Source organism: Pleurodeles waltl, chromosome 4_2 (assembly GCF_031143425.1).
Source record: "Pleurodeles waltl isolate 20211129_DDA chromosome 4_2, aPleWal1.hap1.20221129, whole genome shotgun sequence".
Classification (NCBI taxonomy): domain Eukaryota; kingdom Metazoa; phylum Chordata; class Amphibia; order Caudata; family Salamandridae; genus Pleurodeles; species Pleurodeles waltl.
Genome location: NC_090443.1, coordinates 387,851,036 through 387,877,653, shown reverse-complemented (window position 1 = coordinate 387,877,653; position 26,618 = coordinate 387,851,036). Strand labels below are relative to the sequence as shown.

The window sequence follows — 26,618 nt, the reverse complement described above, 5'->3', positions numbered from 1 at the left end:
CAAGTTAGATAATGAGTCTCACTACTCGTTCCCCCAGAAATCGTACCAGCGGATGAAGAAGCGTGGTGAAACACCAAGGAGCTGAAGACTGCCCGAAGGGGAGAGCGGTGAACTCGAAACAATGGGACCCCCATTGGAATTGAAGAAAATGTCTTTGGGGTGCAAAAGCCAGCACTGAAAGGTATGCATCTTCTAGATCAAAGCGTACCTACCAATCACTGTTTCTAAACACATCTCGGAGAAGATGTATGCCCTCCATTTTGAAATGGCGATATACAATCCAAGAATTAAATTTCTGTATGAGCACAAAAATCTCTTCCTCGATCAATGCGTGATCTGCGAGGGAGAAATGAAGAGGAGGAACCCTCTGAATCGGAGAAGCATAGAACTCTAATTTGAACTCTTGGACAGTTTGTAGCACCCACGGATCTTGTGTGATATTCTGCCATGCAAGGAGGAACTGTTGAAATATGCCCCCCAAAACTTCTTCCGAAAAGGGAATGATCCTTACCTGTGGGATTGGTGTCTTGAGCGGAACCTCCTCCACAATACCCTCTAGAGGAATGGCCACATCCTCTGTAATGATTGGGGTAGAAGGTCAAAGAGCTGTATGCACCTCCTCTTCCCCTTTGGGTGGCAATTCTGGAAGCCTGGAATCTACGACCTGGTGCGCGGCCCCTAAAGCGCCCGGCCTGGGAAAAAAGAGCGTTGTTGAAAACCTTTGTTATATTGGATTGAGCTTTGTCCAATGCCGTGAATGTTGCAACATACTTGCCCAAATCCTTGACAAATTTGTTGCCAAAAAGCATGGCATTAGCTAATGATCCAGCCTTGTTCGCTGCCAAGACTGCCAGCTTAGGATCCAAACGTATTAGGAAAGAGCATCCACATTCAGTTGAAACGGCGCAGTTTGCGTTGCCCAGAAGACAGATAGCGCATTGCGCCCATTCCAGCATGACCTCAGGGTCCAGCGGGGTATTTGTTTCTTTGCATTGGATAGCCAAATCCAAGATTTTTGTGAAAGGCCTGACAAATCTAGTAGCTTATCCTGACACCCACGCCAAGCGCGGTCAAGTCTCTTTTTGGGGTCTTTGGTGAATTTTTTCAGGAATGTTGCCATACTGCGATCCAACTCTGAGGTATCTACTACATTGCCAACCAACGAAGGTTGGGGGCATTCCGACCAGAGAGTGTTGCGCACTAATTTTTCAAAACTTTTGCGCAGCCTATCCTGCACATAATGGACCACCTCAGCACTAGGAACACACTCCATAGAATTATATCCTCAGGTGGAAGATTTATTTATACCCCCGGTGGAGAAGAGGAGATTCTGACCTCTGTAGCAGGTATGTCAGGGTTGACATGACAAGACTTGCTCTTCTTTTTGAGCGGGACGGAATCTGTATCCGAGTCATCCGACTCGGACTTAGAAGAAGACTGTTCCTGTAAGTCAACTTTAGAGGGCTTGGAGAAAGGACTTGCAGATTCTTGTGGGAAAAGACCTCCATACTCGTGATCACGCAGCACTGAAGCTGCCATTTGCGCCAGTATTTCCGCCGAGGAAGATTCCCCCAGAGCGCTGCAAAGTGAGGCCAGAAACCTCCAAAGGCTCATAAATCTGCAAGAAAGCTTGCTGACTGCCTTCGCCTAAGAGCTCTCTCCTGCCAAAGTTGGTCAAGGGTTGAGTGAATGGCTTTAAGGCCTTGATCAGAGCCCAATTCACAGTCTTGCACATGGTGTCCAAGGGCCTCCACCAATCTTTCCTCCATTTGGTGCTCAACTGGCACTTCCTGTAGCTCCTGATACTGCTCCTCCTCATCAGCGTAGTACGCCATGGTATTAATGCTAGGAGGTATGGAGAAGTTCAAGGGGAGGGGAAAAGAACCCCGAAGCAGATACAGCTGAATGTAAGGAAAAAGCTGCAATATAGCTTCTTAGCCGGTAAATATCTGTGGAGGGAGCCACTTGCTAAAAGCACATCAAAAGATTAAATTCCCCCTCGGCAAGGCCTAATAATGTTTTATTGCAGCCCCGTTGGGTGATGGTAGAAGGCCGCGTGCACTGAGACTCACGCTATATGCGTTGAGCTGATCGGAAAATGAAAATCTACCAATTTGGCTTAATGCGCATGCGCTTCAAGTGCAATAGAATGAGGACCGCGTTCTCTGATAACACAATATACGGAGAACCCTCCGTCGGCCTCCCTCCAGCTCCACAACACCATAAACATAGGATGGGAGATTCCTATGAAAGAAAATAGCGCAACAGCGCGATAAACTACAAAAGGAGCACACGCTTGAAACAGTTATTATACCATAACATTAAAGTGAAAAAGCAGATCATACAAGAAACACATCTGGCTGCTGCAGCAGCAAAGAAAGAGGAGGGACTCTGTTGTTAAAGCTATTTATATCGACAGAGAAGAGTCATGATTGTATGCCTTAGTGTTCATGGGATATGTAGTTTAAAGTTTTTACTGTTTTCATTGGTTGCTGTGTTGTTAGTAAATGAAAGAGAAAGCATAATCCGAAGCCTCCGATCCTGCCATAGAATCCATTCACTATGCACTCAACTAGATTTCTCAACAGCCTTCAACCTCAGATTTGTTCATCCTATATTTTCCACTTAAGCTGTGCTCTAGGTTGATTTGTACAGCACATCCACGCAGTGCAAAGTAAACTAAAGTTTAAGGTTGGTGTGCCTTTTTAAATTACAAATGACATTGTCGTGCTTATGTAGCACTGAACTTTTCTGTAGAGGTTCAATACAATCTCTCAGTAGCCTTGTTACGCAGAACTGGATAATATTTAATTACTCTTTGTCTAGTTATCTTTCCAACTACCCAAATACATTTATAACTGTGACTGTGTAACAATTATTGTAAGGGTTAGGATTCCAGATTGGGAAACTCAAGTATATTTCCAAATTTAGAAGAAATTATTAACAGGTACGTAGTGCCTAATGCTTTATAAGTTGCATTGCATCAACACATTCTTAGAGTGCCATTCACAAGCTGAAGTTGAAATGAACGATATTTGTTTGTTTTTTGATAAAATGCAATAAGTACATGTATTGGCCTGCTGCAAATCTTTAAGCTCTTTCATCTCATTTTCCGCATGCGTTGATCCTAGGCAGTTTATGTTTAAAGTTTTATGGTTTTAATTTGAATGATGTTCATTTGAAACAAGAATATTCTGCTTCCACCATCTTATTCAGCACTGTCTGCAAATGAATTTCTACTTGAAGCTTATGTTTCTTGAATAACACAACTGGTGTTTGTGCTATGAAGTAAAATGGTAGGTGTTTTTTTTTTTTTAAAGGCATACATTTTTTTTGTTTTCGAAAGATGCACAATGTACAGAAACCAAAGCAAAGAGAAGGCTAAATAAATACGTTGTATAAATACACATCATTACATATGTTTGTTTCATCAATATGCAACAGACAACAAGACCACTAAAAAGGGAAGCATGAAGAACCTATTAGAGACCGTAAAATACAAATAAAGTGCAAAAGTTGAACATGCTTAAATAGATAAATCCCCTACAAACATGACTCAGTTATTCCCTAACCATTGTGCAAACGGGGCCCAAATAGCTTCACCAATCTGTCTGCCTATTCTTGGCTTGAGGCAAGATGTCGGCCGCGAGTCTCTAGCGGTCGGAGGCTTTCTTCTCCCCCGGCTCCCAAGCGGAGAGGATTATGCGGGCGGTTTTTGACTGGGGCACACCTGCCGCAATTTCTCGTGGCTACACTTGCGGTAATTGCCCGCCAAGCAGCATTACCCGCAGAAGCAGCAGGAGCTCCCTGGGCGACCTCGGCGATTTTGGCCATAACGACCGTGGTTTCGCGGTCTTGACCTTTGTCATCTTTCTGGCCCCACGAGGCAAACAGCGGCAGATGGCCTCGAAGGCCGCACGTGGCTGCCGGACAAAACCAGGGTCGCAGGATCGGCGACCTTTGGACTCTCAGCCCCCCGCTCGGGGGGGGACATCCAGGAGCAGCAGCTTTGGAAATGCTGGCAGCTGTGAGAGTGCGTTTGAGGGCAAGCAGCCAGCACCAGGGAGTTCCGCGGCCCTGGGGCAGACGCATAGGGTGAAAAATGGCGCAAACCCGATTGGAGAAAAGGAGGAAGGGGTGACTATACCCCGGATGTTTAAAATTCCTCACAATTCAGCCCCTACTGGGAGTGGTATCACTATAAAGGCCTCTGATTTTGGATCTACACGAGATGTGGCAGCACTGACTGTGGAGGGCGACAGCACTGGCCCAGGACGTCTGGCTTCTCTAGATAGTGGGGGTTTACCTCAGGTGAAAGTCGATGTTGGTGGCAGTCGATCCCTGGACGGGCACAATACTGTAAGTTATAATGCTGGGGGATTTTCACAGGCTTCTGCTCCTTTTACTGGGGGTAATGGTCTTGCAGCAGCATCTGAGGGGGAGGCTGACCAGCCGTTACGTGCCCCTGGATACCAGGGTAATGTAAGGCTTGCGCAGGAATCTGTGACAGGGACAGGGTATTGCGAGCAAGCAGTAGCAGCATACTTATTGGCAAGTACCGACCCGCCAACCATGGCTTGTACTCTGGAGGCGATCCGTGATTTTCGGCAGGGCAGGGAGGATTCGTTAGTTCAGGGTGAAGTTGGGGAGAATTGTTTTTCTCTGTCGGATCAATCTCGAGACTCTGACGAGGCCAGCACCAGCCCCTCCATAGACTCAGAGACATGTGACAGCTCCACAGCCCCTTTGACTCCTATTTCTGTGCTGAGGGGTACCGCAATTAAATGTCGACCAAGACAGAGTGAGGTATCTAGGTCGGACAAAGCTGGAGAGTCTAGTGAGAAGAGGAAAAAAAAAAGAAGACGTGTAGGACGAGAGCTATGTCCTGGGATTACACAGGAACACAACAGCTACTGCACAGTTTGGATGATCTCTTGGTGGTCCCAGCCACCTCAGAGACCGACGCTCTGAATGCAGAGACTGTTTCCCCCTCCCCTTCTTTGCATCTTATCTATCAGACCATCATGGCACAACACAAGCAAACGCAGAGGGACAGCAAGAAAGCCAGGGTGGCCACAAAGCAGCTACAAGTGGCAGTCAGCAAGATTGCAAAGACATGTTCTGAAATTGGGGAGCGGATTGCTGCTATTGAGTGCCTGGCGGACGTGCTGGAGTCAGACTTGGGGGCGTGACAAAACAAGCTGCTATGCATGAGACTCAACTCTCTGATATTCAGTGGAAAGTAGAGGACTTTGAAAATTAGCAACTTCGTAACAACTTGCGCTTAATAGGGATACAAGAAGGAGTAGAAGGGCAGGATTCAAGGGCCTTTATAATCAGATTGTTTAAAGCAGCATTTCCGGAGCAGACTGGATGGGAGTGGGAGAAGGAGATACAAAGAGCCCATCGGTTTCCACTACATCTGAGGAATCAACAACTGGTAGGAGTAACCGGAACAGCCCAACAACAGCCTAGGGCCTTCATTGTTTATTTTGCCAATTACTTGCTGCGCCAAATAGTCTTCGAGAAAGCCTGCCCTGATGCAAGGATTAGCTGTGAGGGTTGTACATTTTTCTCCCGTCCCGACTTTTGCCATGCTACGGTAGAGAGACGTTGGCGCTTGAGAATACTGATCAGCTCCTTCTAGGAGAAGGGAGCCAAAGCTTATCTACTGTCCCCGGCCTGACTCAAGACAATATATAAAGGGTCAGTACGAGTGTTCTCGTCCGAGATCAAAGCCAAGGAGTACTTGCAGTTTTTGACTTAATTGTCTATATGTGGTTTATAAAAAATGTTTAAAAAAAGAGGAGGAGGGTTAAAAAGAAAAATGAAAGGGGGGTGATAGGGATGGGCAGTTGAGGAAGAGAAGAGAAGGAGGAGGGATTCTCTTCTTAAATGGTAGGCTTATGGGGGTTTTGTCTCTAGGGGAAACAGCTTTTGTTAGTGAACTTGTTTAATTTAGGAGTCGCCGCAGGAGCCCTCGAGGGGGGGGCCTTGTCCATCTTACAGACTACAGTCTGGAAGCCTCATCTGGTAGGGTGGGGAGTGGGTGGGGGCTTGAGGTAGGGTTTTCTCTTTTGGGGGGGTGGGGGTAGGTGGGGGGTTGGGGTTGGGCAGGTTTTGTATGGGAGATGCACAGAAATATGTACTTGAAGGCACAGGAGTCTATTAGGTGTATGATGAAGCAAGATGTAAGTTTGGGTGTATTTACTAGAGCTTTCAATGGGGGACCGTAATGTTCTGCGGTGGCCACCTTAAATATATGTGGGCTAAACGATTCCACAAAAAGACGCCTTGCCATTCATGAGCTCAAAACATTAAGGGCGGATATAATTTGTTTGCAAGAGACGCATGTTACCCCGACTAAAAAGCATCTGTTGGAGTTTCCTGGTTTCCAGCTAGTGGCGTACACCACTCAAGAAACCAACACTAGAGTGGTTGCAGTACTTGCACGGCGAGATCTTCTTAAGGTGGTTAAGAAAAGGGTTGATAACATGGGCCGATGGGTTATAATAGAATGTGCTATGGGACAATCGAATTTTACTGTGTGCTCTATTTATGGCTCCAATTTTGATGATCCGGCTGGTATTAATATGTTGAATACTGAACTTCTCCTTTGGGCCTTACCGCTTATTATATGTGGGGACTTTTATATACATACTGAGACTAATGTCCCCTTACAGAATCAGGATTCATATTTGGGACGGAAACCGAAGGTGTTTTGCGCCTTACAAACGCTGGTGCAGACTCATGGCCTTGTGGATGCATGGCAGCACTGTATGCCTATGGATCCTGGGTACACTTTCTTCTCTTATCCGCACCGAAAGTCTGTCCGGTTAGACAATTTTTTTTTGTCGTCATCGCTATGTGAAGGACTTTTGGTGGAAAAATTCCCTAGGGTCATATCTGACCATAATCCTTTGGTAGTGCAATTTCCGGACTTGCGTAAAGAGCGACACTTAAAACCCTGGTCTTTTGACCGGGGTTTGCTGCTTGACTCAGCTTATGTGTCACGGATGAAAGAATGGATAACGGAATTTTGGGGTTTTAACAGGGACACGGTCCCACCGGGGATGTTATGGGATGCTTTAAAGGCTGCTATCCGCGGGTGAAACCCTGAGCTATGCCCTTAGGCGGGAGAAACAACGCTACCTAGTTATATCTGCGGCCCAGATTGTATTGGCTTCTCTGGAGAGTCAGATAGTGGGGCGGGCAAGGAACAATGCTCTGATACAAGATACCTTGGATAAGATTGTTGCCATGAAGGCCAAGATCACTCAGCTGTATCTAGATCAAGACATTATCAAAGCCCAGACCGCAGGCAGGAGTGCTATGAGTTTAGTGAAAGGGTGGGTAAGGTGCTTGCATATAAGACCAGACAGAAGGCGGCTCGGAGCACCATTTTGGCAATTAAAGATAGGCAGGGGCAGGTTATGTGTGGAGATGCGTCGGTATTACAGGTGTTTAAAGAATATTATTCTGTATTGTATCAGCAGGAAAATCTCTCCTCGGATGACAGAGACAAAAAGATTACTCAGTATTTGAGTGATATCCCATGTCCAAAGTTAACGCAAGATGAGGATTGTCAACTGACTGCTCCCATTGAGTTGGATGAGATCATCTCGGCTTTAACTGCTTTATCTAATGGGAAAGATACTGGTCCTGATATGATCCCAATAGAATTCTTTAAAACCTTTTTTGAGGAATTGAAGGATGATATTCTGGCACTCTTTACGTCAGTGCAGGCTGGAGAACGGGTGCCGGGCTCATGGTTGGAGGCCAATATTGCAATATTCTTAAAAAAAGAGAAGAACCCACTTTTACCAGGCTCCTATCGACCTATTTCATTGATAAACACGGACGCCAAATGGTATGCCAAAATTCTTGCGGTTAGGCTGAGTCGAGTTATTAGTGGGCTTGTTTCCCCTTGGCAACATGGGTTTATTCCTGGGCGGTTGACCGCCGAGCATGTTAGGCGTGTTATCACCATGCTAGATGCGTCTCAGGTTATGGCGGCCCCTATGTCATTAATACTATTAGATGTCGAAAAGGCTTTCGAGCGGGTGAGCTGGAAATATTTATGGACAGTGCTCAGTAAAGCTAATATAGGGGCTGGTTTTATCAGGGCTATGCAAGGTTTATATCAGAAGCCCCTTGCTCGAATTCAACTAGCCGGGGCAACCTCGGAACCCTTCTACATTACAAGAGGAACCAGACAGGGCTGTCCCTGCTCCCCCTTACTTTTTGCACTTTATATAGACCCTTTGATTAGGAAGCTATTGCGAAGTACTTTGATCTCGCCTATGGTAATGGCGGAGGGCAGGTTTAAAATCTTGGCATATGCTGACAATATAGCTGTCACTACACCTGAACCAGGGAGGGCGATTGAAGAAATAGAGAAGCTAGCCGCGGAGTTTGGCGAGGTTTCGGGCTACGCATTAAATAGGAGTAAATGCCAAATACTGGGCAATGAGTGGGCCATTATTGAAGACAACAGGAGGGCCAATCAAGTGACTTACTTAGGTGTCAGATTGTTGGCCAATTTGGACCAGATAGTGGAGAGTAATCTTGCCCCTGTCTTAGCTAAAACCAGGAAAGAGTTGCATCATATGAACAATTTACATTTAACGATTGTTGGTAGATGCAATCTTATTAAAATTATCTTTTTACCTAGGGTCTTATATTTTTTCCGCACTATTCTGCTGGAAATTAGCAAAGACTGGTTCAAACACATGGAGAATTTAGCGAGTAGCTTTATTTGGTCCTTTAAAAAAGTACGGCGGGCATATAAGTACTTAGTGTTACCCAGAAAGAGGGGGGGGGTGGGCGGCCCCTCACTTTCTTTTTTATTACTGGGTATCTGCACTGCAATATATTCAACCATTAATTAGCCAACATGCTGATAACAGAGATTTTGGTGAAACTTGTCCTACTATATATAATATTATTTGGGGAAGATATGCCAATGCGGCTTTTCTGAGAACAGTGGAGCCTAGTTATTTAAAAAAAGTTACGTTCAAGACTGTCTGGGCTGCATTTAAGGTGTGGACTAATGTTAAAATAAAAATTGCAATTGGCCGGATTAATTTTTATACCCCAATTTCGAACTCTTCTATACGTCCTGATATTTTTAAGGATGAATATCGTGCCAGGTGGGCTCAGTTGGGTGTTCGGCGCATTGGTGACTTCTATGGGAACACCCACCTTAAATCCTTTGAAGAATTGACAAGTGAATTTTCATTGGACACTAAGGATTTTTTTTAATATTTGCAAATTAGACACTTTTTGGGGGTAAATTCTAGATCTGCAGCTGGGCAGCTGGGAATCCCAGTTATGGAGGTTCTTCATAACCCCACTAGATGGCGGGTCTGCTCGCTTTATCCTCTTTTTTTTTATTTAATGCCAGACAATTTGAGTAAACAGGCGGAGAGGTGGGCTCGGAATATTGGAGTTTCGGAAGTATTATTACGGACCTCTTTAGATATGGCACAGCGGTTTATATTAGCCGCTGGGCCGCAAGCCCAACATTATAAATCTGTTTTTCATCTATATTATACCCCTGCTAAGCTATTCAACTGGGGTAGTTCAAGGGGAGTGGTGTGTCCCAGATGTAAGAGTGTATCGGCCGACTTGGCACATATGTTTTTTAGTTGCAGTAGGCTACATGAATTCTTTACTGATATGGCCAACTTTTTATCTAGGCCTATTTATCAGGAGGTGGTAATTACGCCGCAACTGGTATTATTGGGAATTGATGGAATGGTGTACCTAGAATACTCGCAGAGGTTCTTGTTTTTAGCTATGTCTGTGGCTCGCTGTTGTATTACATCTGATTGGCTGGAGTCGACCCCACCAACATTTAACCATTGGCTGGCTCGGATGTGCTCAATGTTTTATCTGGAGATGGGCTCTTATGCGCTCAAGGGCCGCACGTGGTAGGTGTTTTCGGTGTGCTTGGAATCTCTGTGACACAAATTTGATGCTATTGAGCTGCATTCTATTTGCTGTGCATTCTCCGTGTGTTTGATAGGGTTGTGGTGATCCCTGTTCCATGTGATTCTGCCTCAGTGGCAGAGGAGTGCTTGGGTTATGTTGAACCCTGTTTCACGTAATTCTTCCTCAGTAATGAGGTACTTCGCCTGGGTTGGACCCTGTTCCATGTGATTCTCCCTCAGTGGCAGAGGAGTGCTTGAGTTATGTTGAACCCTGTTTTACTTGATTCTCCATTATTTGTGAAGTGCTTGGGTTCTGTTGAACCCTGTTCAGTGTGGTTCTCCACCAGTAGTAGGGAAGTGCTTGGGTTGCGGTATAGGGGATGAGTGTGTGTGTGGTGAAAGACACCCTTTGTTAAAACACAATATTCTTTTACAGGGGATGAGTGTGTGTGGGGTGAAAGAACCCCTTTGCTAAAACACAATATCCTTTTACAGGGGATCAATGTATGGGGTGGAAAGAACCCCATTGTTAAAACACAATATTCTTTTACAGTGGATGAGCGTGTGTAGGGTGAAAGATAGAGTCCCACTGCTATAACAAAAGATGCCCTTACAGGGGTTAAGTGTGTGGAGTGAAAGATGTGTTGCGAACATACTAGATGCCCTTATATGGGGTGAGTGTGTGGATTGAAACTTACCTGTTGCTAAAACACTAAATGCCCTTTCATGGGCTGAGTTTGTGGGTTGAAATATATCAGTTGCATGTGTAAATATTAAAGGCACCTGTTTAAATGTTTTTGTTCCTTGGTTGTGTGAGTGGTTGTGTCAGTGTTTGCTGGTAGTTATGTGGTATGTGTTTTCATTGTGTTTCTTAAGGTGGTAGGCGTTTCCTTTTTGTTTCAAAGGTTCCTCAACAATGTAATGGAATGCCAGGGTTATGAGGGTTCCCTGACGGGCGATTTTGTCAGGTTACCCAACAATTTCATGGAATGAAATAGTTATGAGGTTTTCTGGAGGGATGTTGAGCTGAGCATCTAACTAAATCTGCTCCTGGTGGGGTCATTTTTGCATCCATTAAACATACAACAATCTCTCTAATAAGATACTAAGCTACAGGCATTGTCTCTGTATTACTACATGCCAACATGTATTACAGCATTACTCCAAAATTTTCTAAAGGCCACAATGACAGCTTGTAAGAAATTGGGTTATTAGTTGTGCTGGATGTGAGGCCTGCACAAGTAATAGGTTCACAATTTCTCCTTACTGGGAACCAAGCACCCCACGGTAGCACTTGACTCCCTCAAGGTTGCGAATACAGAAAAGCCCAAGGCCTACTCAGCGGAGGTGGTGTGGGCTAGTAATCACGATTCGCCAGCATGCAACAACTGCACTCAATAAGTTATGAAAAGGAAAAGAGCATTCTTTACACACACACACTACTAAATACTACTGCATTCACTTATAAATATACACCTCAGACAGATTAAAATACTTTGGTGATACTCTGAAATCACATTCGATCCCCAATGGGTCTTGATTCCCAAAATCATAGTGTCCAACTCACCTACACCAGACAGAACATCATGACATATGTGGGTGTCACTTGAAATAAAAGAGGCCTATTGGCTTTGTCAATGGGTCACCACAACAACATCTCTCGAAATCCTATTGGCTTTGTCAAAAGTCACCACAATAATATACAGCAAACCTGTTGGCTATGTCAAGGGCTGACTATATCAAAAGACCAATAATCCACGTGTTACAAATCCCATCACTATAACATCACAATCAATAAATAACCATGATCAAATGCAATAATTAGCAAGCATTTAAATGTTTATCAAAATCCACTGTCAGCCATATATGGTCCTTGAGGAAGCAGTGAACATCTGACGAGCCAGTGTCCCACTACATTCAGGAGACCAGCTTTCATGGCTTTTGCTTTTATTTTTTTAATTCCAGGAGTCCCTGCCCGCCAGACACCTGGGATGTTTCCTGTGCTGGGGACAGCCACCGGAGCCCACTCCTGGCTGCCCCAGCTGGCTCCCTGCTTGGCCGACACTCTTGGTTGCCGTCATGGGAGTCAGTAGCTGTGTTCTCCCTGTAGCTCTGTGCGGGCAGGGTATTGATTTTTTCGTGGATGCCCCGCTCCACCACAGACGTGGGCACCAGGAGTGGGGACAAGCCCACAGTTGTTGGGGTGGGGCACAGCGGCGTTCCTCCTTGTTGTCTTTTTGTCATGGGCCCGAAGATGAGGTCTTTGGCCCCATTCATGAAAGCATAGCCCAGGAGATGGGGTCCCTGGGTCTAATAGGAATCTGGGGAGAGGCCCATTCACAACAACTCCCTGAAAAAAAATAATCTTCCTCTGACCCCCAGGGGCTTCACCTCCCATGGGGAACTCAAAGAAATTGCAGCAGTGCCCCATGTATTCCATTTTCTCGAAGGGGTCAAAGGTCAAGGATCTTTCCATAAGCATACCTTGGGCCCGATGGGCAGACTTGGAAGATCTTGGGCTACTATTTCTCAGTGCTCAGGCAGACCTCCTGAGAGCAGGGAATGCTCCTCCTGCTCCATTTGCCAGCTCTGACATTCAGTTTCTCTTGAATATCACCTTCACATCTATTAAGTTGTCCTGAGCCCAGAAAAAGATCTGGTCAGAAATCCTCAACAATGAAGGAGACCTTGTGCTCCCTGTTTATTGAAGTAGGACTTGGTTGTGTTGTTGTCTGCCTTACAAGAACATTCTTCCCCACCAGAGTATGTACAAATGCCAACAGTGTCAGATGAACCACTTCCAGTTCCCTCCCATAGGAGGACCTCAACTGCTGGACCCCTGTCCAAAGACCCTGTATCTGCTCTGATCCAATCCAATCCAGGCTCCTCACCCTGCTGAGTTGGCTTCAGTTGTCAAATTGATCAGTGACTGGGAAGTCAAACTTACTCCTTTCCTGAAATTTGAAGATTGTACTTACTAAGAAAGTTCCTCTGTCATGGCCTGTTAGAAATGGGGTCTTTGGTTGACAGCCAGGTTACCCCCTGTTCAAGCAAGGACCCTCTCTCTAGTCAGGGTAAAAGAGAATCACCCTCAGCTAACCCCTGCTTACCCCCTAGGTAGCTTGGCCGAGCAGTAGACTTAACTTCAGAGTGCTATGTGTAAAGTATTTGTACCAACACACACAGTAACTTAATGTAAATACTACAAAATGACACAACACCAGTTTAGAAAAATAGGAAATATTTATCTAAACAACACAAGACCAAAATGACAAACATCTGACATAAACAAGTCAAGTTATGAATTCTTAAAGATTAAACTAAAAAATAGTTGTTCCCAACAAGTCGACACCGGCGGCGTCGGACACGGAGTCGCGTAGACTCCCAAGTACAGTACCTTTGGTGAAGAGTGAAAACAAGCTGATGCACGAAGTCGGGGAACGAGGGTCTGTGTGAAACGTTCAATCCGCGCACTTCAAGGACCTCGGTCACGACGTGGTGCGGCGACTTCTACAGAGTCGCGGACTTCAGTGGGGCTGCAGCGGCGTCGGGCCTGCGAAGGTCATCGCGTTCCAGCGAAGATCACGGAGTCGGGTGCATCACCGGATTCAACATCCGCGTCTGTCCGAAGTTGTCCGAAGTCGATTTCCTTGAATTTCCACCAGCTTTCCTTTCAAGGGCCCAGGGACTGGATAGGGCACCACTTGTCAGAGCAGGAGTCTCTCCAGAGACTCCAGGTGCTGGCAGAGAGAAGTCTTTGCTGTTCCTGAGACTTCAAACAACAGGAGGCAAGCTCTAAATCAAGCCCTTGGAGATTTCTTCACATGATGGAAGGCACACAAAGTCCAGTCTTTGTCCTCTTACTCTGGCAGAAGCAGCAACTGTAGGATAGCTCCACAAAGCACAGTCACAGGCAGGGCAGCACTTCTCCTCAGCTCTTCAGGTCTTCTCCAGGCAGAGGTTCCTCTTGTTTCCAGAAGTGTTCTAAAGTCTGTGGTTTTGGGTTCCCTTCTTATACTCAGTTTCTCCTTTGAAGTAGGCCTACTTCAAAGTAAAGTCTCTTTTGAATGTGAAATCCTGCCTTGCCCAGGCCAGGCCCCAGACACTCACCAGGGAGTTGCAGACTTCATTGTGTGAGGACAGGCACAGCCCTTTCAGGTGTAAGTGACCACTCCTCCCCTCCCTCCTAGCACAGATGGCTCATCAGGAAATGCAGACTACACCCCAGCTCCTTTTGTGTCACTGTCTAGTGTGAGGTGCAATCAGCCCAACTGTCAAACTGACCCAGACAGGGAATCCACAAACAGGCAGAGTCACAGAAATGGTATAAGCAAGAAAATGCTCACTTTCTAAAAGTGGCATTTTGAAACGCACGATCTTAAAATCAACTTTACTAAAAGATGTATTTTTAAATTGTGAGCTCAGAGACCCCAAACTCCACATGTCCATCCACCCCCAAATGGAATCAATCTACACTTTAATCAGATTTAAAGGTAGCCCCCATGTTAACCTATGAGAGGGACAGACCTTGCAACAGTGAAAAATAAATTTAGCAATATTTCACTGTCAGGACATATAAACCACATTACTATATGTCCTACCTTAACCATACACTGCACCCTGCCCTTGGGGCTACCTAGGGCCTACCTTAGGGGTGTCTGACATGTAAGAAAAAGGAAGGTTTAGGTCTGGCAAGTGGGTAAACTTGACAAGTCGAATTTACAGTTAAAACTGCACACACAGACACTGCAGTGGCAGGTCTGAGACACGATTACAGAGCTACTTATGTGGGTGGCACAACCAGTGCTGCAGGCCAACTAGTAACATTTGATTTACAGGCCCTGGGCACCTCTAGTGCACTGTACTAGGGACTTATTAATAAATCAAATATGCCAATCATGGATAAGCCAATTATATATACATTTTGTAAAGGAGCACTTGCACTTTAGCACTGGTTAGCAGCTGTAAAGTGCCCAGAGTAACAAAAACAGTAAAATCAGAGTCCAGCACACATCAACAACCTGGGGAACAGAGGCAAAAAGTTAAGGGAGACTTCGCCAAGGATGAAAAGTCTAACATGGCCTGTGTCTCAAAGATAAATCCTGAGATGCAGGAGACCAATGAGCCAGGATGTGCCTCACTACCTTGTTCAGGTGACACTGGCCCAAACCCTATTGGCATTGCCATTGCTAATTTATTTGCTGACATTATTAGCTAATGATCTGACACAGGGTTTCATTATGTTTGTAGCTTTGTTTTGGGTGGGGGCTAATGTCCTACCACTGATACCCTTTTTAAACAAAGTATAAATGCACCATTTGGATGTATTCATATAGTTTACGGTTGGAGACCAGACAGTGGGGAAGAAGGAGGGGAGACAGGGCTCCCCTTGGAAATTCAATGAGCCCCTTTATAGGCAGGGGTTGCTAATTACTTGTTCTTTCTGAGCACTGCAGGATTGGCAACTGGGATGAATGGAGGGAGTGACTACAGTTTCTATTGCTCAGGGGAGGAAGTTTCTAGGCCCGGCACTACCTCTGTGTCCCTGATACAGTAAGACTGAATGACAACCATATACAGGATCTCACACTTCATTTGGTCTATGTTGTGGGTGCTTCACATTGAGAAGCAATTTGGGACTGGGACAGAAATAAGGTCCAGGGTCCAAAATAAATGTGGGCCCCTTAGTGAATCAGAAAGGTAAAAAAGTGTCCATGTTTGCAAATGAGGTCGTTTTGAATTTGTAAATACATGTTGTATGAGCAGACCCCCTACCAAGGATATGGCAATTTTGTGATTAGCCCCCCAAAAAAAGCAAAATCAGCAAAACCTGAGATTTTAACAAAAGTGCCTGCAAAAATTGTCGTAAAAAGCATTGAGGCTGATCAACCTTCTATTGGCTCTTGACTTTGCTGAGCCAGTAAAAGGAGGGAGAACAACAGGCTACCGGGCGACATAAATGTTAAATCAGCACTACACACATAGTATTGGAGCTGTATACCTGAGTCCCAGTTGCATAACAGAAGGTCACATCTTTTAAGCACTGTGAGATTAGGTGATGTGCCCAGATTCACCAACTAAAGAGATAACACTCATAACAGGACTCGACCTTGGTTTTGCCAAGTCGAAAGCTCCTGCCATAACACCACATCATCTCGCTACTCTCCCATCCCCTCCCCTCCTCTCTCCTGTGGCTAAAACAACTCCAGGGCACTCATCCCGCCACTCTCCTCACCCCCCATCCCCGAGTGTCCTGTGACCCTTCCTTTTCAATAGCCCCCTGTTGCTCCGTGCACTATTGGAATAGTGCTTGTCAGATGCCACAAACAGCATTTTTTCAAATGTAGAAATGCACTCTCTGGCATCAGACACGCAGCTGTTCTGAACCGCAGTGCTGCTGGAGACTCTGCCAGGTCAGTGGTTGACTTGTCAGAGCGTCCAGTAGGGACACACCAAGGAAGTAGTGGTGTTTGTTTGGCAGACACATGGTCTGTCTGCCACAAAAAATACCACCATTTTTGGGGTAGCAAATTTTGTTATTCTCTGCATGCAATCTGCCATGCCAGGCCACAAAATCCCGACGGAGGGAGGTCTGTAGTGTTTGGCAAAGTAAGGGAGACTGCAAGGATGTGTCTTAGTTTCAGGCAATGTTTGTTTAAATGTCAGAGAAATTAACAAAAAAAACGGCCCAGCAGACAATAAAACAGACCCACAAACAGTCAAAATATGGGCCCATACACTGGCCTTTCAGACCAGCTGTGGGGCACTGCCTGATTGCTTTATAGGTCAGTGGGGCTCTGCACAGCATTATTTTACACAAATTCACTAAAACAGATTGTTCGCCTTTATCCTACCTTGATCATCAGAGTGAAAGGGGATGTGCCATCTCTAGCACAAACATTTAAAGTGGTTATATGTCGGAACGAGTGCTTGAACCACCCATGCCTAAACAACGAGGTTGGAACAACGACCTCGTTGTTACCACTAATGCCTTTACCATGAATGCCTTAACAAAGATTTTTCATTGTAAAGGCATTCCTGGTAAAGACATTAGTGAACAGCATGCATGGCTCAAGCATGCGTCCTCCCTGGCCCCCCACCCCTAAAAATTACCGCGACCCACCCCAACCCCCACCCCCAAAATTACCCCAACCCCAACCCCCCTTCTCTAAAACCTAAAGCACCCCAACCCCCCACCCCACCCCTAAAACCTAAACCCTGCCCCCCTCCCCGCCCCTAAACCTTAATCACCCCGAGCCCCCACCCCCCAAAAACTAATAATACCCCGACTCCCCACCCCGCCCCTAAAACCTAAAGCACCCCAGCCCCCCACCCCACCCCTAAAACCTAAACCCTGATCCCCCCTCCCCGCCCTTTAACCTTAAAACCCCGAGCCCCCACCCCCAAAAAAAAGCCCCAGTCCCAGCCCAACTTACCTCCTCCTTGATCGCGTCGGCTCCCTTCTTCTGTGCCTTAACCACGCATGTATGTGGTTCAGCACATGCATGGTTAAGGCCCTAAACAAGGAAGTCGTGGAAAACGAAAGCGTTGTTCCGCTTTCGTTTTCCACAACTTCGTTGTTCAGGACTCGTTGTTCGGGATGCTTCTCATTTAAAGTACAACATTCCTATTACGTGTTTTTCTTCCATCAGATTTTATGGGAAAATTTAACTATAATTATTTTACTACTATTTACCCACATGTGATGGTGGTGCGTATGTTTGCTGGGGTTCTCATGGCCGACAGCTGCATTGCAGCACATGCAAATAATGTTATTTATTTTTACAGGTTTGCATGCTGTCTCAAATACCTTCACAAGATCCTTAAAAAACCTGCATGAAAAGTGACTTTGACTCAAAAATTCCAACTCTTCATTCTCCTTTGTCTTTCAAATGACTCTCTCCTTCCTTTCCATCCTCTGCATGCCTCTGCTCTTTTATTTCCATCTACTGTATGTCACATGCATGTTTGCCTTAATCCTTACTCTTGTATAGCTGCAAATCGTCTACACCCTATTTCAAAGATCGCAGCTTCTCCTTTAAAATCATAACCAGCACCCTAACAATACCTAATCTCCTGTAGCTCATCCATTAATACCACCAACTAGTGAAAGAAATTCCTATATCCTCCTCTCCCGCTAAAGACCAGACCAAATTCCTACTAATGTAATCTACAACATACAAACTGGAGTAAATGTTTGGAATGGTTCCTGTAGAGCATAAGATTAATCCCAATAACTAATAATAATTACCCCCACAAAAAACACTAACCCCGGGACCTAGAGCAGAGTTCCTCCCAGAGTAAATGCACAACAATGCCTCAGCACGGGTAATAAGTGCTGTATAATGCAATTATAATACAATGTATAACCCACACTAAAACGACTACCATAATACTAAGCAGTCAGTTGACTGTAGTTCAGACAGGCTGCTTAAAAATTCTCTTTTACTGCTTGACATTTGCATACACTCACATAAGGCAAAACTGGTCGGGCCACTTTTGGGATATAATAATGACAATCAGATTTGGGATAATATTAACAACGTCCATCCCAGCAGACCTCTCCACCAATTCTCCCTTTAACCTATACCTGCTCAGGATCTTACACTTTAATCAAAATATCTCAGAATGGACAAGTCAAGTAACCAGCTAAGTGGACTGTGAACATAAGAAATACCAAAAAGGGTCTTGCAGAGCTGCTCAAAACTGCCATCTTACTGAAAACCATAAACTTCACACACACACACACTGCTAAGTGCTGCATTCCATGATGCAATAGCGTCTCTTCAGTGGTTGTCATCCACAACATGAAAATAGTTTCCACATAGGATCAAAACAAAGACAACACCCTTCCAAACAGACACCCTACACCAGTGGTTCTTAGCCTTTTCACTTTTGTGGACCGTGACTTAATCAATACTGGAACCTGGAAACCCTAATGAACCATAATTGAATTCCATATATCCCCACTGAATCTTCACTGGGAGCTGGGGACCAAATAAATTCACAAATAATGAAATATTTTATTTACTTTCACAAATACACATAAAAACAAAATTTTTATTTTAATGTGAATTTTGGAGTTTTTCTAAATTTTATTGAGGCCACTCATCTTCCATACTACTCATCGTCCATACTATATTGTGTTTGATGCACTTACACTGCTCTCACAAATCAACCAAACTTAGGCCCTCATTCTGACCCTGGCGGTTCTCTACCGCCAGGGCCAACGGGGGCGGGAGCACCGCCGACAGGCCGGCGGTGCTCCCTTGGTCATTCTGACCGCGGCGCTTTGGCCGCGGTCAGAACGGGAAAACCGGCGGTCTCCCGCCGGTTTTCCACTGACCCTTAGAATCCTCCAAGGCGGCGCAGCTCGCTGCGCCGCCGAGGGGATTCTGACCCCCCCTACCGCCATCCTGTTCATGGCGGGAAAGCCGCCATGAACAGGATGGCGGTAGGGGGGGTCGCGGGGCCCCTGGGGGCCCCTGCCGTGCCCATGCCCATGGCATGGGCACGGCAGGGGCCCCCTAACAGGGCCCAACTAGGCTTTTCAGTGCCTGCGATGCAGACACTGAAAAGCGCGACGGGTGCTGCTGCACCCGTCGCACGCCTTCCACTCCACCGGCTCGATTCCGAGCCGGCTTCCTTGTGGAAGGCGCTTTCCCGCTGGGCCGGCGGGCGATCTGAATCAGATCGCCCGCCGGCCCAGCGGGAAAGTCAGAATACCCCTCGCGGTCTATTGACCGCGGGGCGGTATTCAGGCGGATTCCGACGGGCGGGCGGCAACCGCCGCCCGCCTAGGTCGGAATGACCACCTTAATTTTTAGCATTCAATTTCAAATTCCTTCTCCTTTACAGAATGTGTTTAATTTTACATTTTGCTTCTTTAAATACACTTCGTTAATCTGTTAATATTATTTAATTTTATAAGCAGTGGCTGATCCCCTGAGTAGGCTTTCCAGACCCTCAGGGGCACCTGGACCACAGGTTAAGAACCACTGCTCTGCACAGTGGAGCGTGCTACCTATGTAGGCAAGCGCTTCAGCATCCCATATGGTAAGCACTATATAAATGTTGAAGTAAAATACAATTGGCGGAGGGACGGATGGATAGGTGAATGGATGGAAACGATAGATAATGAGTCACAGGATGTAAGAGTGAAAGTTTGAACATTTGAATAGATGGATCAATGAATGGAAGGGAAAGGTAAAAGGATAGATGGATGAATGAATTCCCCAGGTAATTCCTTGTTTTCCAGTGGAAAACTCAGATTATGAGGTATTACCCATACGTGATAGATACTGACACCCTAAAGCAGGGCTTGTACCAATTGTATTAAAAAACCTTGTAGTTCCAGCTTTCCTCTGGAAAATAGGGAAGTAGAAGTGGAGTTGTGTTTCATGTACCGAATTCTTCATGCACCCAAATTCACCACACACTTTGACTTGGTAGTTTTCTGCAGGTTTGAAGCACTTGTGTGTTTTTGCTACTTTTTAAGGTGAAATGTATCCCCGGCACATTAAAATATATTTTCAGTATGCGTACCGAAACAATTTTAGCATGGGCAAAGTGGGCAATTGCCCAAGGCCCCCACCTTCCCATGGGTCGCTGGAAAAGACTGTTTCCCTACCTTAGCCTCTCTCCCTGGGCTAGCTTTCGCACTGGTGGAGCCCTGTGAGGCAGTTTTTTTTTGGTGCCCCCACCCCATGACCACCTTCTCAGATCCCCACACTACCACCCGGCAAATGTGACCCTCATCTCTCCATAGCCCTCCCTTTCACATACATTCATTTGTTTTAAAGAGCTTGTAAAGGCTGGCTTTACTAATCATTCAGCTACCCATATAAAATATAGACCCATATTTATATTTTTTGACGCAAAACTGCACAAACGAAGTTTTGTGTAATAAAATATAGCTCCGGCTTGCGTCATTCCAGAGTGCCAGCCGGGTGCCAAATTTATGGAATCCTGCAAGACAACGCTAAGGGAGGGCTAGCATCTGGTTAAATGACGTTAGCCGGATGGGTACGGGGAAAAGGCGTTTTGCATCAAAAAATTATGCTAAGCTGCTTAGAGGCAAAAAAATGCAGGTAACCAGCCTAGCGTCATTTCCTGATGCAAAACCATCCATACCATATGACTCCTGTCTTATAAACAACAGAAGTCATGCCCACCACCCCAATGGCTAGCATAGGGGACCAGTGTCCCCTGGGCATGGCCATTGCACCCAGTGCCATGTAAGGGGGCCCATTTCAGGGCCCCCAATGACACTTACAAAAATGTTTTAAAATACGTACCTATACTTACCCTACTTACCTGGGATGGGGTCCCTCATCCTCTGGTGTCCCTCTGGTGTGAGTGGGGGTGTTCCTGAGGGCTTGGGGTGGACTCCTGTGGGCCCTTTCCATGGTGTTTGACCATGGAAATGCTTCCATTGGTCCCTTAATGCCTGCTCTGACCCAGGCGTTAAATAATGGTGCTAAGCAGGCTTAATGCCATTATTTAGGCCCGCCTCCCACCCGTGCACCTTTTTTGCACGGGACGATAAATAAGGCGCCAGGGTCTGTAAGTCATTTTTTGGATGGGAACGCCTACCTTGCATCTCATTGATGCAAGGTGGTTTCACGCATCCAAAAAATGACGTTATCTCCAATATTTTGACGCTAGATGGGTCTAGTGTCAAAATATAAATATGGAGTTAAGCTTGCACCGAATGTGCGTTAAAAAATGAAGCAAATTCAGCGCAAACAGAGTATAAATATGCCCCATATTTCTGTTCTTTGCAGCGGGCATATGAATCCTCTGCGCTACTTTATGGTGAGTCAAGGCAGCAGCTAGACAAAACTCCCATCTCTCTCCCTAGCAGAAACATCAATTACAAGCAGTCGCGGCTCGCTTCGCTCAAAAGGAGCGAGGCGGCTGCAGCACGCGGGGGGGGACCTAAAATGTCATTTAAATTTTTAAAAAATTAAATAAATACTTACCTTTTTGACACCGTCCTGTGCCACGCTCCTCTTCCCTGCTGGCTGCATGCAGGCACAGGCTCTGGCTGGGTGATCGCAGGCAGACTGGGATCCTGTGCAGGCTCTCTCAAGCCCGGCAACTGTATTGCTGGGCTGGAGCGAGCCTACTGCGCATGTATGTTTGAGCACTCCCCCTCATAGCTCCTCATCCCAGACGCCCTGCTCCCTTCACGAGGGGATAATAAACTTAGTTTATTATCCCTTCGTTGTGAACGTTTTGCAGCTTCTGCTGCTGGCGGGGGGAGGTGACGCTCCTCCGCCCTAAAGGAGATGCCACCCGTGATCACAGGAGGTATCTTGATATTTAAATTGCTTCCTGAAGGCTGGACGCAAAAGGAACTTTTCAGCAGGTGCTTTTAAATTGCAAGTTTCAAAGTTATTGCTAAACACAGCACCCCCCCTGATGTCAGCTCCCCATAATTCACATCAGCACCCTGTGCAGCTGCATCACTCGCACCGCCCTAAAGCTGGCCCTTCTCCCTCCTCTCTCCCTACCCCTACCTCTACTTCTACCTCTGATTCTCTATCGCTGTGTCCAGTGGCACATTCAGGATTTTGGGGGCCGTGGAAAGATATTTTAACTATTTGTGTGTGTACCCGGTTTCTAAAAGTTTGTTTTGGTATAATGTGTGCTTGAGTTAGCAGACAATCAGCAGTAAAAATATGAACAGGGGGGCCCAAAATATATCTTGCCTGGGGCACCAGAATTTCTTAAGAAAACACTGTGCGTAGGCTGTAAATTGATTTTAATGGTGGGGAAGGGGAGTGAAGGGTCGGACTTTTAAAGCAGTGAGTGGATGGGGAATCCCACGGCATAGTTGGTGCGAGCGCTAGCGTCAATGTCTAGAAGAAACCTAGAAAGACAACAAACCGGCCTGGCTAAGCCAGTATTAATGTGGAGTTCAGCTCCAGTGATAAGCACAAACGTGGCATGCTTCCAATCTGGCCACCAGCCATGCCACCACAGAGCGCTGCACACCTTGACCATTTCTCCGTTTACTTTCCAGGTCTGTCAACAAATTTCACCTTCAAGAAAGGTGTTTGGGGTGCTGCTGACTTGGAGCATGTCTCCCTTGGCACACGGGATGTTTATAGTCCTGTGTCACTGCCAAGTTTAGTCTTGTGATGGCCAACTAATGTCTGGTCTACTAATTCCAGAGTTGGCATTTCATGCTTTGTTACCCATTGCTGCCTTTTGTGTTTGTGTAGAGCTCAGCGCTGGCTCTATAGTTTACTTTGTTTAGGTTGTTTGCTTGCAAAATATGAGTTGCCTTCTAGTTGATGGGGCACTGGGAGCAAAGAAGCCTGTCCCAGTTCCTGCGTGATGCCTTGTGTGACTTGCACAAATCATCAGATCCTGGGGGGTGTCAATCGATTGAACTGTGTGCTACTGCAAAATGAAGTTTACACGAATGAGAAAATGAGAAATGCACAATGCAGAACATATGTAAAATTAAATAATCCTGAAAGACCTCTCACCAAAACTTTGCCGTGTGGTAGGTGTCCGTCAAGAATCTCCATCTGTATCCTGTGGTTTGGATACTCCACAGGTTAATGACTTTAAGGATATTTAATCTTTCATATTGCATGCACACGCTGCTTTCTCCTGAGAGGTGTTGTCAGCACTTTGTTGATCTAAGTAGAGAAGAATGCTTCCCTTGGTGTTTACTGGGTAGCAAATTAGGCTTCGCAAGCACACACTGTTGGATACGTTGATGTTTTGTTCTGATGCAATGTGTTTTCTTGTGTACATCACTCCCTGATCAGACCATCAGATGTGATTGGTTTCAATGCAGCAATGGGATAGGAGCTCATTCCAGATCACTAACCTCGTTTGACATTCATAAACTACCCTGACTGATGCTTTTATGAATAACTAATGGGCCAACTCTAACTTGTTCCATGGTCTCTGCTTTGCAGGTCCAGCAGTTCTTGGTTGTGTTTCTTCCAGGACAGTGTGACGCCATGAAAGGACTCTTAAGCAAGCGCCAGGTATTCCTCTGTGTCACAGCCTCCATTCTTACGTACTCCATCATCGCGATATTCATTTCTTCTGATGTCAAAATTTACATTTGGGAAAAGCATCAAAATAACACCCATCTAGACATCTGGACCAAAGAAGCTTTTGTCTTAGAAACCTCCACTGTGCTTCCAGCGCAAACCCGCCACCCCCTCTCCCCAATCTATCCCTACAATTACAGGTTCTTGCTCAACCAACCAGATAAGTGTAAGGAGGAAGCACCATTTTTGATCCTGCTGGTAGTCTCGAAGGCAACAGACATTGAGACAAGGCATCTCATCAGGGCAACCTGGGGCAATGAGACTATCATCCCGGGAGTGGTCATAAAACGTCTGTTCCTTGTTGGGATGGAGCCACTATACACCACTCCTTTGCAGCAGGCACTTCAGGAGGAGAGCCTTGTTTTTCAAGATATCCTGCAGCAGGACTTTGTGGATAGCTATCGCAACCTCACAGTCAAGACCATGATGGGCATGGAGTGGGTGGCCAAATACTGCCCCACTGCCAGCTACGTGTTGAAGATAGACACAGATGTGTTTCTGAATGTAGACTTCTTGGTCAATGACCTCCTGAGACCCAAAGACCCCACCAGGACAAACTACTTCACTGGACGCATTCTCAATAACACAGGCCCGATTAGGAACAAGGCATACAAGAAGTGGTACATCCCAAAAGAGTTCTATCCCGGTGACAAGTATCCTCCATACTGTGCCGGACCCAGCTATTTGTTTTCTGGAGACGTGGCCACGAAAATTTACAATGTGGCTCAACTCATACCAGCGTTTCCCATGGAGGACACATTTGTTGGACTTTGTTTGCATCACCTGGGGATTCAGATCACAAAGCCCCCCAATGCTGTCTTTCATGGGTATGGAATGACATTTGACCGCTGTGAGTTCTATAAACTCGCCTGCGTCCACCCATTTAGCCACAAGGAACTTTTAAAGGTGTGGCCAAACTTTCTACCAAAGAATGACACAACTTGCCAGAAGACAGCAGCAAAATCTACAAATGCATGATGTGCAAGCGTTGGCTGGCAGAGCGTTTCATAAGATCTACATACTCTGTTGGCATGTAGCATTATGAACATGCCTGCCGTGACATCAGTACGGAGGGCACACTTGGTGAAACTGTGACAACAATCAGAGTTCCAGAACATTCATATGAACATTATGACCAACTCAAGGATACAGTTATGAGCTTTATAGTTTGACTGTCCACAATATGTTGCGTGTGTGTGTATGTGTGTGTGTGTGTGTGTTTGTGAGAGAGAGAGAGAGAGAGAGAGAGGGTGCCAATGTAGTCAATTTCAACAGGAAGTAAAGAATTCTTGCGGATCTTTCCCATTCCAGATTGTGTCAGAAGGAAATGTAATCAATGGCCATAATGAGGTTACAGGTGGAATTCTTTAAAACAATCCATGATTAGGGACTTAGATGGCACTCATATTGACTCTTCAACTGACCTTAACAAAACCAACAACTTTCAGAATGTTATTTCACATTATATGTGTTTCACCTGTACATCAAAAGGAGAATCAGTGAAATTCACCTTTCCCTTGGGAGCATTATGCGCTGTTTTTTTCCGGTAGTTGTCAGTAATATCTATACAGCATTCCTTGGCACGCTTCCCATTTCACTGTATCGGCATCTACGTGAGTTAGGCATCTGATGCCATGAAATCCAGAATTAACGTATGCCACATGTGGGGAAAGAATATTTATTTACATTTCAGCTGGAAGCCAGAGCTAATATATGCACAGCCTTGAGCGATGCTCGTAATTACAAGGTGTATCACTTTTGCTGTGATATGAAATACTATATTTTTATACTGGAGTAGATTGTGTAAAAATACCTTTGTGGTCTAGTCCCTGAAGTCATCATGTAGTTGCGATCGAAGGAAGGGTGGTACAACACTATCGTGATCAGAATCTCGTCTGATATAAGTATCGTGGCCTAAATATAGTTCATGAAACTTCCCCACCACCATTAGAGTTATTAAAGTAGCATCTACGCCCAGTAGGCCAATATTTTCCAAACGATGTGTATGGTACAATATTTATGCCAGTTGATATTTCTGTAGTCAATATTCTGTAAGCCTGCCCTCGTTTCTTTGCCTCTTCTGAGGAAAAGATAACAAAATATGGTTGCTTTCCTGATAGGATGGGTACAGGAGGTAAAGAAATGAATCATACAAACGGTATGATGACTGATCGTAGTTTTCACATGTACCTCATGCACTCCAATTGAATCACTTCCTTGAAAGCAGAATGCCAATAGAGGAGGTGAGAGAGTAGTACTCCTATGTGTAGACCCAAAGCTTACTTTTTGTATGTTTGAAAGAATTGATAACAATATGTCTTAAAGAAAGCTGTGCTGTCAAGCCAGACCTAAAATTGAAGGTGCGCTTATATTTAAACAGGCCTGATCTCAACAAGCTTGCTGTTTCACCTTTCCACATTAAATGAAGATGAAAATACTGCAAGTCTCACTCATAATGAGGAAGTCTCACAATTTAGGAATTAGAATTCCGCTGTCACTCACAGCAGGCTGGATCTCACACCTAGAGGGAAGGGCTAGAATCTGAACTTTAAATGCAACTCTCATATGATTTCAGCTGTCTGTGGGGTGGATTTGAGTG

The 26,618-nt window shown here is 45.5% G+C and overlaps 1 protein-coding gene across 1 annotated transcript; it reads left to right on the top strand.

The window, feature by feature from the left end:
• Positions 1–41: 41 nt before the first annotated feature.
• On the top strand, positions 42–26,618 carry LOC138292775 (beta-1,3-galactosyltransferase 2-like). Its single transcript, XM_069231534.1, has 2 exons — positions 42–181; positions 23,879–26,618. Exon 2 carries the CDS (start codon positions 23,924–23,926, stop codon positions 24,995–24,997), a length of 1,074 nt encoding a protein of 357 aa, XP_069087635.1. The 5' UTR covers positions 42–181; positions 23,879–23,923; the 3' UTR covers positions 24,998–26,618.

Coding starts and splice junctions, on each gene's coding strand:
- LOC138292775 (XM_069231534.1), top strand. CDS start 23,924: ATGAAAGGACTCTTAAGCAAGCGCCAGGTATTCCTCTGTGTCACAGCC.